Genomic DNA, 17,819 nt, shown 5'->3' with positions numbered 1-17,819 from the left:
ACTACAGGAATCATAAATTCAACAGAATAAGTATTCTTCTTTCTGTTAGTGAAAATAAATCTAGAGTAATTCTAATATCATCAGCAACTGTCTTTAAAAGACGTAAGCTAAATTTTCTCCCTCTAGTGATTGTGAAAGGAATTTGAATTTATATGCAGCTTGAATAACTTATCACTCAACAGAAACTATGGGGCATTTACTCAATGCACAATGACTTGTTCTTGATGGTATAGATACAAAAGACATCTCTGGGTCTTTATTCTCCAAGCATCCTATACTTTAGTTGGGCAGATAAAACGTGCAAACATGAAGCAAACACTCAACTGTCTGATCCCAACTATAAGTGTATGACAAATCCTAAAGATGGGTAAGACCATTGTGGGCTAGAATAGGCAGAGGAAGCATCACTCTGGAGATGGAATTTGAGTACTCTTTGAGGAATTACCTGGAAAGAAACAGGTAGAGAAAGCAAAAAAAAAAAAGAAAAAAAAAAGGAGGAAGAATTTCTATGCTGGGAGAAGAGTGTAGACCAAGATTTCTCAACCTTAACAGTCTTAACATTTGGGGCTGGATAATTCTTTGTCACGGGGGCTGTCTTGCGCATTATTGGGCAATTAGCAGTATCCCTGGCCTCTATTCACTAGAAGCCAGTGGCAAAACCTCACTGCTCAGTTGGGATAACCAAAGCCATCTTCAGACATTGCCAAATGTCCTCTGGGGACAACGTCACCCCCAGCTGAGGGCCACTGAACTAGACATAGATACCTGGGTTGGGGGGGTGCTTTCTCTATCTCAGAGTTTATAAGTCTCCGAATTATTGACATTTTGGGCTGGATAACTATTCATTGTGGGGGCTGTCCTGTGCATTATAGGATGCTTGGCAGCACCCCTGACCTCAACCTACTAGACACCAGTAGCACCTCCCCCTGGTTGTGACAACCAAAAATATCTCCAGACATTACCAAATATCTCCTGGGGTGCAAAATCACACCCATTTGAGAATGACTGGGATTCTCAGTAGAAATAGACTTGGCTTCCTCAGGGTAAGTAGAATTGCTTAAACAAAGCACGAAGTTCGTGTTAGGAAAGAGTTGAATAAGATTGAATAACTAGGGTGGACACATGCTGTGTGAGATCTTGGATACTCACTACTAGGCAGCCACAGTAGTTCTTAAGCAGATGTGTTGCAAAATTAATTGGTGTTTAAATTTACTCTGGCAGAAGCAAAAGGATAAAGTGCCATGAGGAGGAACTGAGTACAGGGGGATCAGTTGGGAAGTTGTTATAATAACTAGGTCTTGTGCATTATTGGGCATTTAGCAGCATGGCCAGGGTTGTAGTGACATCTTTGGAATGCAGAGAAAAGAGTAAACCTAAGGGTGCTTTGCAGAAGTCAGTGTTGAGCTTTTGCAACAGATTGAATATTAGAGGTGAAGGCAAAGAAAGAACGAGTGGTGAAACTAGTGTTGCCAGTGGGAAGCAAGATTCAAATGAGGTGAAGGGGAAGGAGGGGCATTTAATGACTTTGATTTTGCAAATCCTAACTTCAGGACTTTATTTATTTTTGGCTGTACTGCACAGCATGTGGAATCTTAGTTCCCCAACCGGGGATCAAATCCACGCCCCCAGCAGTGGAAGCGTGGATTCCTAACCACTGGACCAGGCCTTTTTGGAATTAGCACAAGAATGCCGGTGGGAGGTCAGGGCTGAGTGATGGGTTTGGAAGTGTTGGAAACACAAAACCTTGAAATCTCCATGGCTTAATACAATAAAAATTTATTTCTCACATTACATTCCACTGTGAAGTGGATGGCCTTGCATCTTTTAGGGATCCAGGCTTCTTCCTTCATATGGCACTGCCATCTTAAATGAGTGACAACTCAAGGTGGCTGCAGAGGGTTAAGTTCTAAGGACCTCTTGGGAGATTTTATAGGCCCTGAAGCAGTGTATATTACTTCTGCCCACATTCCACTGGGGATCCAGCTGAACTGGAAAATCTAGTTTACTGGTGTCCCAGGAAGAGGAAATGGGATTCCAAGAACTTGGCCAGTCTTTGCTATGGGACACACACACACACACAGAGGGGTTGGGGGAGAACTACAGGAGTGGATGAATTTATTGAGGACCTGAAGATATAGGGAAAATTGAAAAGAAAAGAGTTCAAGGAACACAAATAAGATATGGAAGAAGAAGATTCAGCAAAGGAGTCAGAGATGTTGTTAGAAAACTTGGGAGAGAACCAGCCCTATGTAGAGTTGGCAGCGTCAAGAGAAGGGAAGGTAAATTTCTATAAGGAGGGAAAATGTCTACTTTTGCTGAGACTCTTGCTTTTGAGACAAAGAAAGTCAAGCTAATTAGAAAAGGATTTATACACCTATACCCCACCTCAAAACCATCATTAGCTTATCTTTACAAGCAGTCTGAAACCCAGATGCCTCTGCCTGGTTGTCAATGTGCTGGCCCAGCCTATCTGTCCACACCTCACCATGCACTTCCCAGGTACCCAATACATCCCAGTCACCGGATTTTTCACCATCCTTAGGCCCACCTATTCTCTCCCATCTTCATGGTTTTGCTTTCACAGCTTCTTCCAACCATCAAAGTCCTGGCTTTCCTCAAGCCCTAGGTCAAATGCCACACCATCCAGGAACAAAGCCTTTTCTGATTTTCCCTGTCAACACTGAACTCCTCATCTTCCAGCCACCTTTTAGTTTTTGCTCTCCTTTGGCACATGACACCATCTGCTTTGTATCAGTTTTATGTTCGCTTGACTGTCTCCCTCAGTAGACCACGGTTTTCTCAAGCACCAAGCAGGGCCACCAAGATGTACATCCCCAAGGCAAACCATACAACACTACAGTCTATGTCAGGGGCTGGTAAACATTTTCTGTAAAGGGCCACATAGTATTTTAGGGTTTCCAGACCGTATGGTCTGTGTCACAACTACTCAACTGTGCCATTTTAGTGTAAAAGCAGTTGTGGACAATACATAAATGAATGAGTATGGCTGTATTCCAATAAAAGTATTTATAAAACTTGTGGTGAGGCAGATCTGATTCATAGGCCCTAATTTGCTGCTCCCTGACCTATGTGAATGACGCTTTCTGGAGCACAGTGCGAACAGGTTCCCCTGGAGTATCACCTGGGAAGTCCTGGGAAGAATCAATGTGCATTTTAGTTATTCTTGTATCTTCTGGCCCACCTCCCACCAGCACGCTACAGTGCCTTCCACATAGTAGGCCGTCAATGTTTATGCTTCTGAATTAAATAGCCCTGGAAAGATAACAACTCAATGAATCATAATAGCATTTTGAGAGCTTCATTAGCTTGAAAACTATTTTGCAAGACTGTAGTAAAGTAGTTCAGGAAGGGCTCATGTAAGCCCAAGAATCATAAAAAGAATGTGACAGGGAAAAACATGAGCTAAAAACATCTAAGGATTAGCAGCCAAAGAGAGAGAATCTGACATCAGAGCTGTATAAAAGTAACAAAAAGGTATTTCAATCCTGAGAGACCAGCACTGAAGGACATCCCATCATATGTAATAGATGTCTCCCAACACCGCCTAAATCCCTGTGAATAATGCTTTTAATACCAGCACTTCAATGCTGGAAAGATGATCACAATTTGGAAGAAACTCGGAGACCAACCAAAATGATTAAGAGACAAAGGATTCATTTATGAGCAGCTATAAAAGAAGCTAAATATGTGCCTGGTCTGCTGATGGCTAGAAGGAGAGAGGGGAAAGGTTTACAAATGACTGAATGCTGTAAACACGAGGAAGGGAACGAATGATGGTGAGTTCTACTGGACTTAGCTCTTGGTATGGACATCTATCAGGCATTGACAAATTCTTCTCATTATTAGGTCTTAAAACATTTAAAGGCCATCTGAATAATATATAACCGGGAATGCTATGATTCGTAATGTTCTATTATTACAGGAGAATAGGACTGCTTCAGAACAGCAAATACAAGAAAATTATTGCTTATTAAGGAAAAAAAGATTCCAGGAATGCACTAATAGTCCACTCTCAGAAATATTTCAGAAATATCCAATATATGCAATTGTGGGTAATGTTATATAGTAAAGAATTGTTGAAGTTAAAGTACAAAAATGGAAAGACAGCCAGGTATTGCCTTCATTCCTTCCTTCTGTCATTCAATCATCCATTTACCCATCCATCCCACATATCTAACGTTTACTCACTACTTGCCAGGTCCTGTGCTGGTGATGCAAAGAGTAATACTCCACAGGAACTTTCTTAGGAAAAAAAAAAAGTTTACAGTCTAGTGAGTCTAGTGGTGGGATCAGGGAAGCTAATGGACTAAGAACAAACAGACAGGCTCAATAGACAGTTATAAGGGAGCAAAGAAAAATGGCCCCCAACCCAGATGAGACAAAAGTAGGAAGGTTAGAGATGCTTCCCAGAGAAGCTGGTATTCAAGCCAAGTCATGAAGGATTCTGAGTCATCTGTTAATCAGAAAGACTGAGAATAAGCATGCCAGGTGCTGTACCACTTTGTCACAACATATGTGGGACTGACAAGTAGTTCAGATTGATGGAGACAAATAGTATAAGGCAGGTGGTAACCTTAAAAATAATAATTGGAATATATTAGGACTGTGGATGATCTTTATTTTCCTTGTTGATTTTCTGTCTCTTCCAAGATTTTTCCATTAACAAAATCATACCCTTATGTAGTCAAATAATTGCAAACATTTATATAGCACTTACTCTGTGCCAAACACTATTCTAAGAACTTTTCATACGTCAAGTGATTTTATCCACATAACTGTACGTAATAGCTACTACCATTTTCCTCTATACAGATGAGGAGGGGAGGTAAAGAGAGGGTAAACAATTTGGCAAAGTTAGAGTCAAGAACAGAGCAGTGTTTCTTACTTCGGGCATCTCATGCTAGAGTCTGTGCTTTTACATCCTCTTTGTGCCTACTAACTTTTGAAGTCAGGAGCATATTTTCTTATAATTTACTCCCATAATCCAAGTCTAAAAATTGACCTAACAAGTAATCAGAGATACAGTCAAACATTTGGGGAAGGAGAATATTCATAGCCCCCAAACTCATAGTAGCATAAAGTAAGATTAAAAACCACCTAAATAACCTATCATACAGAATGATTAATGATGGTATAGACAATTATAAAAGCATTGGAAATTATGATTTAGAAGAAAGTTAAATTACACGGAAAATGCTGACTATAAAGTTCAAAGGATAATGCAAGATACAAAAAGTATAATCCTAGTAGTATGTTTGTGTGTGTCCAGAAAGAAGATTCACTAGTCAGACTGGGTTCCAATTCCAATCTTAGCTCTGCCACCTTTTAGCTTTCTGACTTTGGGTAATAATTTAACCTCTCTGTACCCCAGTTTCCTCACCAGAAATGGGGGTAATTACAGTTGTTATAATGGTTAGAAAATTAATATATGTAAAATGCATAAATTCTGAATGGCAAACACTCGGTGTCAGCTATGAAAAAGCAGAAAACCCTATTTAAAAATTAGAACTTGATAGTACACATTCACATAGGCAGTTTGAATAAGAATCCTTTGTAGTCTGTGGTCCAATATGTTACAGCTTTATCTAGTTATTTTCCCCCTCATATTTTAAAAAATAATTGGAAGCTGAGTGAGATCAGGGGAACTTTGCATTGCAAGTAAAAAGTATTTGCTTTCAGAATATGCTTTATCAAATAAGATGTACAAAACACTCAACCAATCACTGAAGGGTTATAAAAGTTTCCTTTTTAACCAGATACCTTCCCAAGGCTAGAGCCCTGATATTTTATTTTGGTTGAATATTCTTGAATTGTGATAGTTTAAAACTATTTAATCTCAACATAATAAAAGCCATATATGACAAACCCACAGCTAACATCATACTCAAGGGTGAAAAGCTGAAAGCATTTCCTCTAAGGTGAGGAACAAGACAATGATGCCCACTCTCGCCACTTTAATTCAACATGGTATTGGAAGTCCTAGCCACAGCAATCAGACAAGAAGAAATAAAAGGAATCCAAATTGGAAAAGAAGAAGTAAAACCATCACTGTTTGCAGATGACATGATACTAAACATAGAAAATCCTAAAGATGCCACCTGATACTACTAGAGCTCATCAATGAATCTGGTAAAGTCACTGGATACAAAAATTAATATACAGAAATCTCTTGCATTTCTACACACTAACAATGAACAATCAGAAAGAGAAATTAAGGAAACAATCCCATCTACTATTATATCAAAAAGGATAAAATACCTAGGACTAAACCTACCTAAGGAGGTAAAAGACCTGTATTTGGAAAATATAAAATACTGATAAAAGAAATTGAAGATGACGCAAACAGATGGACAGGTATACCATGTTTTGGATTGGAAGAATTATTGTTAAAATGATCATACCACCCAAGGCAATCTACAGATTCAATGAAATCCCTATCAAAATACCAATGGCATTTTTCACAGAACAAGAATAATTTTAAAATTTGTATGGAAATACAAAGGACCCCAAATAGCCAAAACAACCTTGAGAAAGAAGAACAGAGCTGAAGGAATCATGCTCCCTGACTTCAGACTATAGTACAAAGCTATAATAATCAAAACAGTATGTTATTGGCACAAAAATAGACACACAGATAAATGGAACAGGAGAGAGAGCCCAGAAATAAACCTACACATTTATGGTCCATTCATCTTTGAGAAAGGAGGCGAGAATATACAATGTAGAAAAGACAGTCTCTTCGATAAGTGGTGCTGGGAAAACTGGACAGTTACATGTAAAAGAATGAAATTAGAACATTCTCTTACACCATGTACAAAAATAAACTCAAATGGGTTAAAGACCTAAATATAAGATCAGAAACCATAAAACTCCTAGAGGAAAACATAGGCAGAACACTGTTTGACATAAATTACATCAATTTTTTTTTTGGATCTGTCTCCTAAAGCAAAGGAAATAAAAGCAAAAATAAAGAAGTAGGGCCTAATCAAACAAAATTTTTTGCACAGCAAAGGAAACCATCAACAAAATGAAAAGAAAACCTATGGAATGGGATAAAGTAATTGCAAATGATATGATCGATAAGGGGTTAATATCCAAAATATATAAACAGCTCACACAACTCAACATCAAAAAAAAGAAAAAACTCAATTAAAAAGTGCAAAGACCTAAATAGACATTTCTCCAAAGAGGACATGCAGATGGCCAACAGGTACTTGAAAAGATGTTCAGCATCACTAATCACCAGGGAAATGCAAATCAAAACCACAATAAGATATCACCTCACACCTGTCTGTATGGCTACCATCAAATAGAACACAAATAACAAATGTGGGCGAGGATGTGGAGAAAAGGGGTGCAGCCACTAGGAAAAACGGTATGGAGGATTCTCAAACTAAAAATAGAACTACCATGTGACCCAGTAATTCCACTACTGGGTGTATATCAGGGGAAAAAAAACACTAATTTGAAAAGATACATGCACCCCAATGTTCATAGCAGTGTTATTTAGAATTGCCAAGAGATGGAAGCAACCTAAGTGTCCATCAATAGATGTATGGATAAAGAAGATGTAGTGTGTATATACACGCACACACACACACACACACACACACACACAATGGAATGCTACTCAGCCATAAAAAAGAATGAAACTTTGCCATTTGCAACAACATGGATGGTCTTGAAGGGCATATGCTAAGTGAAATGTTGGACAGAGAAAGATACATACTGTATGATATCACTTATATGTGGGATCTAAAAAATACAGCAAACTAGTGAATATAAAAAAGAAGATTCACAGATGTAGAAAACAAACTAGTGGTTACCAGTGGGGCAAGGGAAGAAGGGAGAGGCAATTCAGGGGTAGGGAATTAAGAGGTACAAACTATTATGTATAAAATAAGCTACAAGGATATATTGTATAACACAGGGAATACATCCAATATTTTATAATAAGTACCAATGGCATACAACCTTTAAAAGTTGTGAATGACTATATTGTACACCTGTAACTTGTATAACATTGCATACTTCAATGGAAAAAAAAAAGAAGAAACATGTTTCCACGTCAGTTAGGATCAAAAGCTGAAGAGAAATTACAAATTGGTTTTTGCAGGACCCAAGGCCCTATATAGTTTATTTCTCATCCAAGTTTTGGAATTATCTTAATGAGTCTTTAGATGTTAAGGAAAAATAGAAGGAAATGAGATGTTTCCAAAGTAGTGCCCACTCTGTTTTACCTCAAAGTTTTGTTTTTCTTTCTTTTTTTTTATGAAGGCAATTTTTATAGTCATCTTTGGAGCTGGTCTCAGGGACGAGGCTACTTGAGCAGATGGGCTATACTGACAGAGACGGAACAAGGGCCTGGGACGGGGAGCATGTAACTTTCAGTGCTCTGCCCAGAATCTGCAAAGTGAGTTGGAAAACTCTTAAGCAAAGCCTAGAAAATAATCCTTGATGAAGGGAAATGAGGTTATTCTGCTGCTCACACCATAAGGAACCCGGTTTCCCCACAAGTTTTCATGGTGTCTCTGTCTCTCCCTCTCTTTCAGGTCTCCTACGTAAAAGCTATTGACATCTGGATGGCAGTGTGCCTCCTGTTTGTGTTTGCAGCCTTACTGGAATATGCAGCAGTGAACTTTGTCTCCAGGCAGCACAAGGAGTTTCTGCGGCTCCGGAGAAGACAGAAGAGGCAGAATAAGGTACAGTTGACCCTGAGTGCAGACAAAGTCAGGTAGAGCTTGAGATGGTTAATCAGGCAACATAATTTAGAAAATAGAACAATACATAGTGAGCATGAAGCTGAAGTTAATTTTTGTCCTGATTTATACTACTATACTGAATTACTGCTCAGCCTAGTCCTTTAACACTGGGACAGAGTTGTCACATTTAGCAATTAAAATTCATTGAGAGATGAATGGATAAAACAGATGCGGTATGTATATATAATGGAATATTACTCAGCCATAGAAAAGAATGGAATAATGTCATTTGGCGCAACATGGATGGACCTAGAGATTATCATACTAAGTGAAGTAAGATGGAGAAAGACAAACATCATATGATATCACTTACATGTGGAATCTAAAAAAATGATTCAAATGAACTTATTTACAAAACAGAAATAGACTCAGACATAGAAAACAAATTTATAGTTAGCAAAGGGGAAAAAGGGAAGAGGGATAAATTAGGAGATTGGGATTAACATATACACACTACTATATATAAAATAGGTAAACAACAAGGACCTACTGTATAGCACAGGGAACTATACTCAATACCTTGTAATAACCTATAATGGAAAGGAATGTGAAAAAGAATATATCTATATATATGTGCACACACACATATATACATATAATCTGAATCACTTTGCCGTACACCTGAAACTAACACAACATTGTAAATCAACTATACTTCAATTAAAAATATATAGGGCACACAGTTAAGCCTGAATTTCAGATAAATAATAAACAATGTTTAGTATAAGTACATCCCAGATGTTGCATGAAACAGACATATTAATAAATTATTCATTGTTTATCTGAAATTCAAATGTAACTGGGAGCCCCGTGTTTTATCTAGCAACTGTAGTTGGAGATATATATTGTTTGACAAAATTACTTTAAAATCCTGTTGTTTCGAAAGTTGATAATTTGTGTCTTTGCTCACAAAACTGCTTTGATTGACTTTTTTATGAATTGCTAGGCTTTATGTAAATAAGGTCCCTACTCATGTTGATTTCAACCTGATAAATGCAATTAGACTGAATTCATTGCCTCAACTTAAATTTTAATGCAGAAACCCAAAATTTACATTATCTAGAAGTTTGAGGTTGGAAATACATGGCTCGAAATCTCCAGTTCAGTGGTTCCCATATTTGTCTGCACATTAGAATATCCTGAAGAGCTTTCCAAAATCCCAAATCTTGGCCATACCCCATACCCTTTAATCCCAGTCTTGGAATGCGACACAGGAGTGTCTTCTGAAGCTCCCCAGGTAATTCCAGTGTGCAGACACATTTGGGAAGCAGTGCCCTGGTTTAAAATTCAGTTTCATATAGGACTCCAGAAGCCTTGCACTTGTTTTCAGTTTCAGATTATGGGAGAGAAACATGCTCTTTGATACAGAGAACGCCAGTGCCTGTAACAATATCACTAGAGAACTGATGTTAAAATTTTACATACAGGAGACGAGAGACAGTTTTCAAAATCTGTTCCCTCTAAAAACTGATAAATTAAACCTGGTATAAAGCCATAGTTACATACTACTCTGTCAGAGTGAAAACAGAAATATTTCATTGTCAATTTTAATGCTTCCAAATACCTAGATGTAAAGCTGAACATTTGCTGTGATTTAGATGTTGCTTACGTTGAGGAGTTATATGTGTATGAGCTGAGTCCTAACAGAACCTGCCAAAATGTTTCCTGCACATACTCTGGGCTGGTATCCTGCTGGCTGCCCTCTTTCTCTTTCCCTTCTCTCAGGAAACACTTTGTCCTGCCATAGCCTAAGGACACATATGCGCATGCGCATGCCCTTTGTGGTACATTGTTCAATATCAAACCTCTTTCAATTTTTACCTCCCTGTCGGTGATAACCGTTTCTTTAACCTCCGCCACAGGTGTCTAGCACAAAGTGGCAGAAGTCTGAGGTCACTTGTGCCACTCAGGAAATATTACTGGAATGTAAGAGTACATAAACTGCATTCTCAGAATTCCCTGGCTTAGCATAGTAAGTAGCCACTGACTGCACGGTCTCCCAGACCACAGATGGAAAAGGAGATTCATTTTGCTTCCCAATTCTGAATAACTGGTAGGACTTTCATAGAATGCTGTGTGGAGGGTTCTTAAGCTGTATCTGTATCTTATCATAAAAGCCACCCAGAGTTCTTGTTAAGAGTATAGATTGTGTTTCACCCCAAATCTTATGAAATAGAGCCTGTTGGGAGGTCACTGAGAATTAGTACTTTTCACAAGTGTCCCAGGTGAGTCTCACAAGTTAGTTTGAGGAAACCTGGGCAGTATTACAGCAGGTGGTAGAGACTGAGGAAGACAAAGTAGTAGGAAATGAAGTTGGAGGAATAGGTAATTTCAGGTTCATATAGGACTTTGCAGGCCTGTATGAAGGAATGGACTTATTCTGATTGGAATCTACTGGTTAGTTTCAACATAGCAAATATCAGGCTATTGAGTGGACATTTCATGGGATCGAGAGTAGCAGCAGCAGATCAGTCAGGAGGCTACTGTAGAAATGTAGCTGAGATGTTGGTGGCTTAGACTGTGGCATTGCTCACGGAAATGGAAGAAAGTGGTCAGAGTCAAGATTCATTCATTCACTCAAAAATATTTGCTTCATATGGTGTGCCAAGAGCTGTGTACATCCTTAGAATACATTGTTTAACAGTACAGACAAAATGCAGTCCCTTGATGAAACTTACATTCTAGTGATTACCCTTTTGAGGTAAAACCAACAGGTCATGCTGACGCATTTAATGTGGGGAGGTGAGGAAAAGAGGAATATGTCTCAGATTTTTGGCTTCAACAACTGGGTGGGTGGTGTTACTAATTATTAAGATGGGACTATTGTGAAAGAAGTAGATTTGGGGTGGAATTCAAGTCATTTTGATGCCATTGAATTTAGATGCCTATAACACGTCAGTAGGGTTGGCAAGTAGTTTTATAGATATATGCACCCCAGGGAAAGAGGAAATCTAAAAAGCATATTTGAGAGTGACCAGCAAACAGAATGTTTTAAATCCATAAAACCGGATAAGATCACCTCCTAAGTTTAAATTTGTAAAGAAGGTAACTATGTGAGGTGATGGATATTAGCTTGATTGTGGTAATCATTTCACAGTGTACACATATATCAAAACCTCACATCTTAAATAGACACAACTGTTATTTGTCACTTATAAAGCTGGCGGCGGGCCTTAATTACGACACTAAGTAATGAAATCATTCCAAAAAAAAAAAAAAAAAAGCTCTGAGAATGGAACTCTCCACCATTTAAAAAGCCTGTCTAGAATAAAGGAAATGGTGGCAGAGTTTAGACATCACTTCCATTTGCCTTTGCTGTGCAGGGGAGCCTAGAAGATAGCATGGAAGAAAATGCAGGATCATGGGAGGAACCTTTTTTCAAAATGGAAGATAAAAGAACATGCTTGACAATGGGAATACTGTAGCAAAAAGGGAGAAATCAACACTGCAGTGAAAGAACAACATAATTTCAAGAAAGAAAAAAATCACCTTGAGAAGATGAGAAAGGTGAAATCCTGCACCAAGGGTCAGGGTTGGCCTTACATGGGGACAGATATTTCACTCATTTTAATAAAGACTTAAATTAGTGTTAGTTCATTGATGAGGATACCAAAGCACAGTTAAACAATTTGCCCATGCTCATGAGCCATGAAGTAGCAAAGCAACACCTGAGGTGTGATGCTGTGTCTCCAGAGCCAATGTGCTCCACCACTGTACAGGCAAACTGCAAGAATGACAATGGGTGCTGATCCACTGGTAGTTTGATGATGGTACGATGTAGGAGCTCCTAATTACTCCTATCATTTCCAAGGCTTATGAGGCAGGTTATTAGCTAAAAATGGGATGCAAAGAAGGAATGTAGACGGTTTAAGGAGGAAAGAGATATAGTATTAGATAGTAGTTTGGGAAAGTAAAAAACCATTGTTCTAAGGAGAAAGATGGGGTCAGAATGCTGAGGCAGAGGTAGTGGGAGAGCCCATCTGAGGTCTGTGGTTATGAATTTAAAGTTTAAAATGAAATTTAAAACTTTAATTAAAACAATCAGCAGGTCTGTGCCCCTTTGCAGTCAAGGTTCTTACTATCATTGACAATTGAATTTTCGGGAAAAAAAAAAAGGAGGGGGAGGAATTTCCAATTATTTGTCCCTTAGGAAATGGCATCTTTCCAAGGCAGCACTTTTCAAATTTTTTGAGTCTGAATTATGCTTAGAAAAAGTGGTAACAAGACCTCACAGGGATTGAGGGGTTACTATAAGCTGTATTTTGCATACAGGAATTAATTTAATCCCCACAACTATGAGTACTGTGATCATACAGCCCAGTTTACTGCAGAAAGTCCTGTTTCTGCCTATTTTCCTGATGCCCTGTGTGATTTAGCATTTGTCTTGGATTATTTGTTTTAAAACAAAACACATTAATAGTTGCATTAAAATAAACTGAGATGGGTTTGATGGACCTCCACTCTGTACATCTGCTTTCTGCCATGGTGTGATCTTCTCGGGTGGGGGTGTACAGGTTCAGTACACAAGTTCTCACTGTAACATGTGCTGAAATCTAAAAAATAACCATCACCATCCCTGGACTCCATTCTTGACCCTTTACAGAAGCGATGTCATAACTAACACTCTCTTTCCAGGATAGCTGGAAGGATGCTTGCTGATAACATGAAGTGCACTCAGACACAAGAGGCTGGGGATAAATAAATGTTTCTTTTGGTCTGTCAGTGGTGAGATACTACTGTCCTGCTGGCCATTTGGGGCACCAGCCTTGGCCCATGACATGGCATGCAAAACCCATGAAGCCACTAGGCCCACCACTTGGTGGGGTCAGTGGAAAACATGGGAAAATCATAGGTTCAGTGAACATGAGACCAACAAAACAGGGCTGAGCAGTCTTGCTGTGGGCATCTGAATGCTCATGATTGAATGGCTTTGTCATTTCTTGATGATTTAAATCTGTAATTGTCTTACTGTTTGATAATTACTCTAAAATAAAAAAGCATCAACATCACAGAGCTGGATTGTCCGTGCCACTTTGCACTATCAAAACTGTCCTTGTTGGGATAAATTAAGTAGTCATCCTGCCAATAATGAAGGCAGGGTTCTTATCTCCATCATACAGATGAGGAGAGGAAAGCACCAAGAGGTTAAGTAAAATGCCCAAAGCCACACATGCAGGCAGCCTGGCTCCAGCGTCCCTGACCTCAGCTGCTGCTGCACAGAGTTCACGTTTTACATCTTATTTTCTGATCCAGTAACTCTCTCCCACTCACAAAGTTGAAACAAACATCTCTAATGTACCCTAATATTTTCTATTCTGTTTTTTTAATGCTGGTCCATCAGGGATGAGATTGGGGTGAGGCAAGTGAGATTACTCACACAAGTACAGGGTCAGATCTTGTTTTTATTTAAATTTGGTATTTTTCCACCATGGATTTTTACATTAAGAAGGCATTTTTCAAATATTCCATTAAAATACTGATCTGAAGTACTGGGGTTTTAGGCACCGCCTTACATTTTGCACCTGAGGCCTTACTTTGCCCTACTTCCAGCCCAGCTGGTCTTGAACCATTAAATTTTCACAGACCCTAAAAAGTTGTGGCCAGAGTTTAAAAACAAAAACAAGCCACCATTTTAAAATGTTCAATATTCTCAACGAAAAAAGTTATCTCTTTAATTTCCCACTGGGAAACTGACCTCCCCCACACAATACAGGCTGATTCTTTAGATGATGTAAGAAAATCCGAGAGATTACTTCGCAAAGCGACGTTGGCATGATGATTTATTCAAGGAAGGTGGAGAGAGCCCCTGAGATTACAGTTACTTACACAGGAAGAGTGCCTGGTGTTTACTGAACAACCAAGTTATGAAATAGGGTCATTTTCAAGGAGGGGGCCAGGCCACTAGGTGTTATTTGCCACTAGGTGTTATTTGCTTTACCTTTTCTATATCTCAAAAAGCAGCCAATTTTATCAAAGCAGAGTTTCTCAGCAACCATCAAGCCGAGATCTTCACTGACAGAACTTGCAAATCCCTATGGTTGGGCCAACCCCAGTCTATGTAGTAAAATCCTACTTTTATGTTATGTCCTCATCTCCAGTAAGCTTTCACACCATGTGATGGTTTAACAACTTTGCCGTAAGAACTTTAAAGCCTCACCTGTGCTTTTCTCGCCCTCTTTTTATATCTGGCCAAACCACTCCTGACTTTGGCATTGTGCCTAATTTCAGAGGTTTCAAGTTACCCATGGAGCCCTTACTTCTTTATTTTCAGTGACTAAACAGAACAGTGGCTAAACAGCTGCTTGGGAACATGGTTATGGCTTCTAGGCCACCTAAGAATGAGCCGCCTTTTAAAGGGAATGTGAACACACTGTTTAGACTTCAGCCTCCCCAGAAGAAAAGATGGAGCCTCAACCTAATTAGACAACAGGGTGAGCACGTGAGGCCCTGAACAAAATGTCTCACATGACAGTAACCTGGGAAGGTACTCATTTTTTACAATTTTCTCTTTCCCTCCCTTCATTTACCTGTCCTTTAATTCTTAGATAAATTGCCAATTTCCCAAAGGATAATTTCCTAGTAACATGAAACATATATACATATAACTGAATCACTTTGCTGTACATCTGAAACTAACACAATATTGTAAATCAAAACTATACTTCAATTAAAAAATAATAATTTCCTGATCCTACAGGGCTGAAATGATGCCACTCTTTCAAGTATCCATTGTTTTAATTTGTTCCTTTTCACCAGGTGTCACTTTCTACCCATTTGTTATACGTTTTACAGAAGAATATAAAATTGAAATGTATTGGGAGGTATTACTTAGGACACTTTACCTAGAAATACCTGAATCCTGCTCTCAACCAATCATCTTCCCATTGACCTACTGGAGGGGAATAAACCTACAAGAACAGTAACTATTTTATTGTTATCCAGGCTTTAGCCTCAAATCCCAGTGCAATGTCCCAGGAGGGGAATAACTTAGAAGAAGCCCCATTCCTCCACTTGGTAGGTCCAGAAGCCCTGCACTATTTTCTCCCCAATGTTCCAAGGCCCTTAGATCTTCCCACTCCAATGGGATACAAGCCCCACTGGTGAAGGCCAGAAGACAATGACCCACAGCAAATGTTCACCTGGGAGTGGCTTTTTCACACCCATGGGGTCCTGGAATGTCCCCAGTCAGACCAACACTCCTCCTCCTTAAGGACCAAAGTCTCCTTCCTCTCCTCCTGGAGACATCCCTTCAAACACTTAAGGATGGTGAGCTGACAGGTCTTCTCAAAGCTTCTGAGTTAAATTGACCTAGTCCTTCCTATGATACAGCTTACAGCCCCTCAAAACACTGGTCACCCTTTCTCTAGTTCGCTAGTGACATCTTGAGGTATGAGTCACAGAATGTGACAGTCCAGGCATGATCAGTATGTAACACAAAAAAGCAGTAATATCCCCTCTCTTTATCTGCACTTTTTAATAAAGCATTAAATTATAGTAGTGCTTTTCAGTAGTCATATTCCACGATTGGCTCATTTTGACATTGCTAATGCTTGTTCATTTCCCAAGTCTTTTTTTTTTTTTCTGATTAATACAAACAGCTATTCCAATAAAGAGCTTAAAAAAATACAAATAGCTGTCAGGTTGTCTGTTCTTGATTATGTGCTTGACTTTTTTCAAACCTAAACAAAAGGACTTTATATTTATTGCTATAAATTTTCACCTCATTGGATTTGGCCCATATTTTAGAGTGTATTAATCTTCTTGATAGTGATTTAGTCATCTGGAAAATTAGTTGCCACTTCTAGCTTTTTAATGCTGACAAATAAGTGTCAATGCCCTTCAAGCAAAGGCCACCAGGAACAAGCCAGTAGTTAAGTTGGGTTTACAAATCTTTGCAGTGAGGAAGAAAATGTACCACAGAAAGGGCTCTAATCTGGACGATTTGGGAGGAAAGCCTAAGGAAGCAGAGGTTTGCTCTAGACTGGATGATGTCAGAAAGCAGGGGAAATTCTATGATGAGGTATCTCAGTAAATCTTATTTATAGGAGGGCAGACTAGAGTGAGAATAAAACTATATTTGGTAAAGAAGCAGTAGTCACTCATTTTAACCAAAAGAAGTATGTTTAGTATTTTCTGGGTGTCATAGTGACCTTGTTTTCATCTGTGCTTAGATAACATTATGAAGTGGCCTTGTTTTGTCTCATGCTATCATGGTCTCAGAGTAATCTTGAGGTTGGTATCCTGTGAGAGGACTTGAACTGCCAACATTCAAATGGAGGCACTGTAGTTTACCAGTTCTGTGACCCTGGCACGTTACTTAAAAAAAAAAAAAAACTCTCTGTGCCTCAGTTTTCTCATCTGTAAATAGAATTAGTACGTATTCACCTCATAGGACTGTGGTGAGAATAAAATGAGTTTCCATGGGTAAAGCTCCTAAAATAGGCTCTGGCATGTGCTAAGTTTTATGTTTAGTGATTGCTTGTTTTAGTATCCACTTTCTCCACCACAAAGGTATGTGGTGGACTCAGGGTCATAAAGGTTTTGCTCAATTTATGGGGGAGCATATTCTATAGATTAAAATCAACTATCTTAGAATACAGCAATAGGCTGCTGACATGCCCCCTCTCCCATTTTTACTCCTCTTGTCTTTCCTCCACAAAGGGAAATTAGATTGCACAGCAAGATGCCACCCATGTACAGCTATTTTTATAATCATAAGGTTGAAATAATGAATTCGTGCTCTTACTCTACAGTGTCTAAACAAGAGTAGAAAGGTTAAGGGCAAGCTGAATTCTTCCATTTTACCTCCCACTGCTAAGATGTAGTTTAGCCACAGCCAGTCAGTACAAGGGCACTTTTCTCAAAGTTAGAGAGCCCATGAAGACCCTGCCAACCCAATTAGAATGTAAACAGACTTTGAAAGAAGGCTGCTGAAATGCTGATGTCACTACCACTAAGCCTAACCAACCAAATGAATCTAAGCAAATGGGGAACCCATTGAACTATATAGAGTAGGGTCAACCTTTGAGAATCTTG

General features: G+C 39.0%; 1 protein-coding gene across 3 annotated transcripts in view; it reads left to right on the top strand.

Annotated features, from left to right (window-relative positions):
- The window catches only part of GLRA2 (glycine receptor alpha 2), a 192,620-nt gene that overhangs the window by 147,067 nt on the left and 27,734 nt on the right, over positions 1–17,819 (top strand). For all 3 annotated transcript variants that reach the window (XM_057718622.1, XM_057718623.1, XM_057718624.1), the window contains exon 8: positions 8,574–8,723. In XM_057718622.1, coding sequence (XP_057574605.1) covers positions 8,574–8,723 — 150 coding nt within the window. The remainder of the gene's footprint in view (positions 1–8,573; positions 8,724–17,819) is intronic.

The sequence above is a fragment of the Hippopotamus amphibius genome, chromosome X (assembly GCF_030028045.1).
Source record: "Hippopotamus amphibius kiboko isolate mHipAmp2 chromosome X, mHipAmp2.hap2, whole genome shotgun sequence".
Classification (NCBI taxonomy): Eukaryota; Metazoa; Chordata; class Mammalia; order Artiodactyla; family Hippopotamidae; genus Hippopotamus; species Hippopotamus amphibius.
Note: the sequence above shows the minus strand (reverse complement) of the source record. Positions and strands in the feature narration are given on the sequence as shown.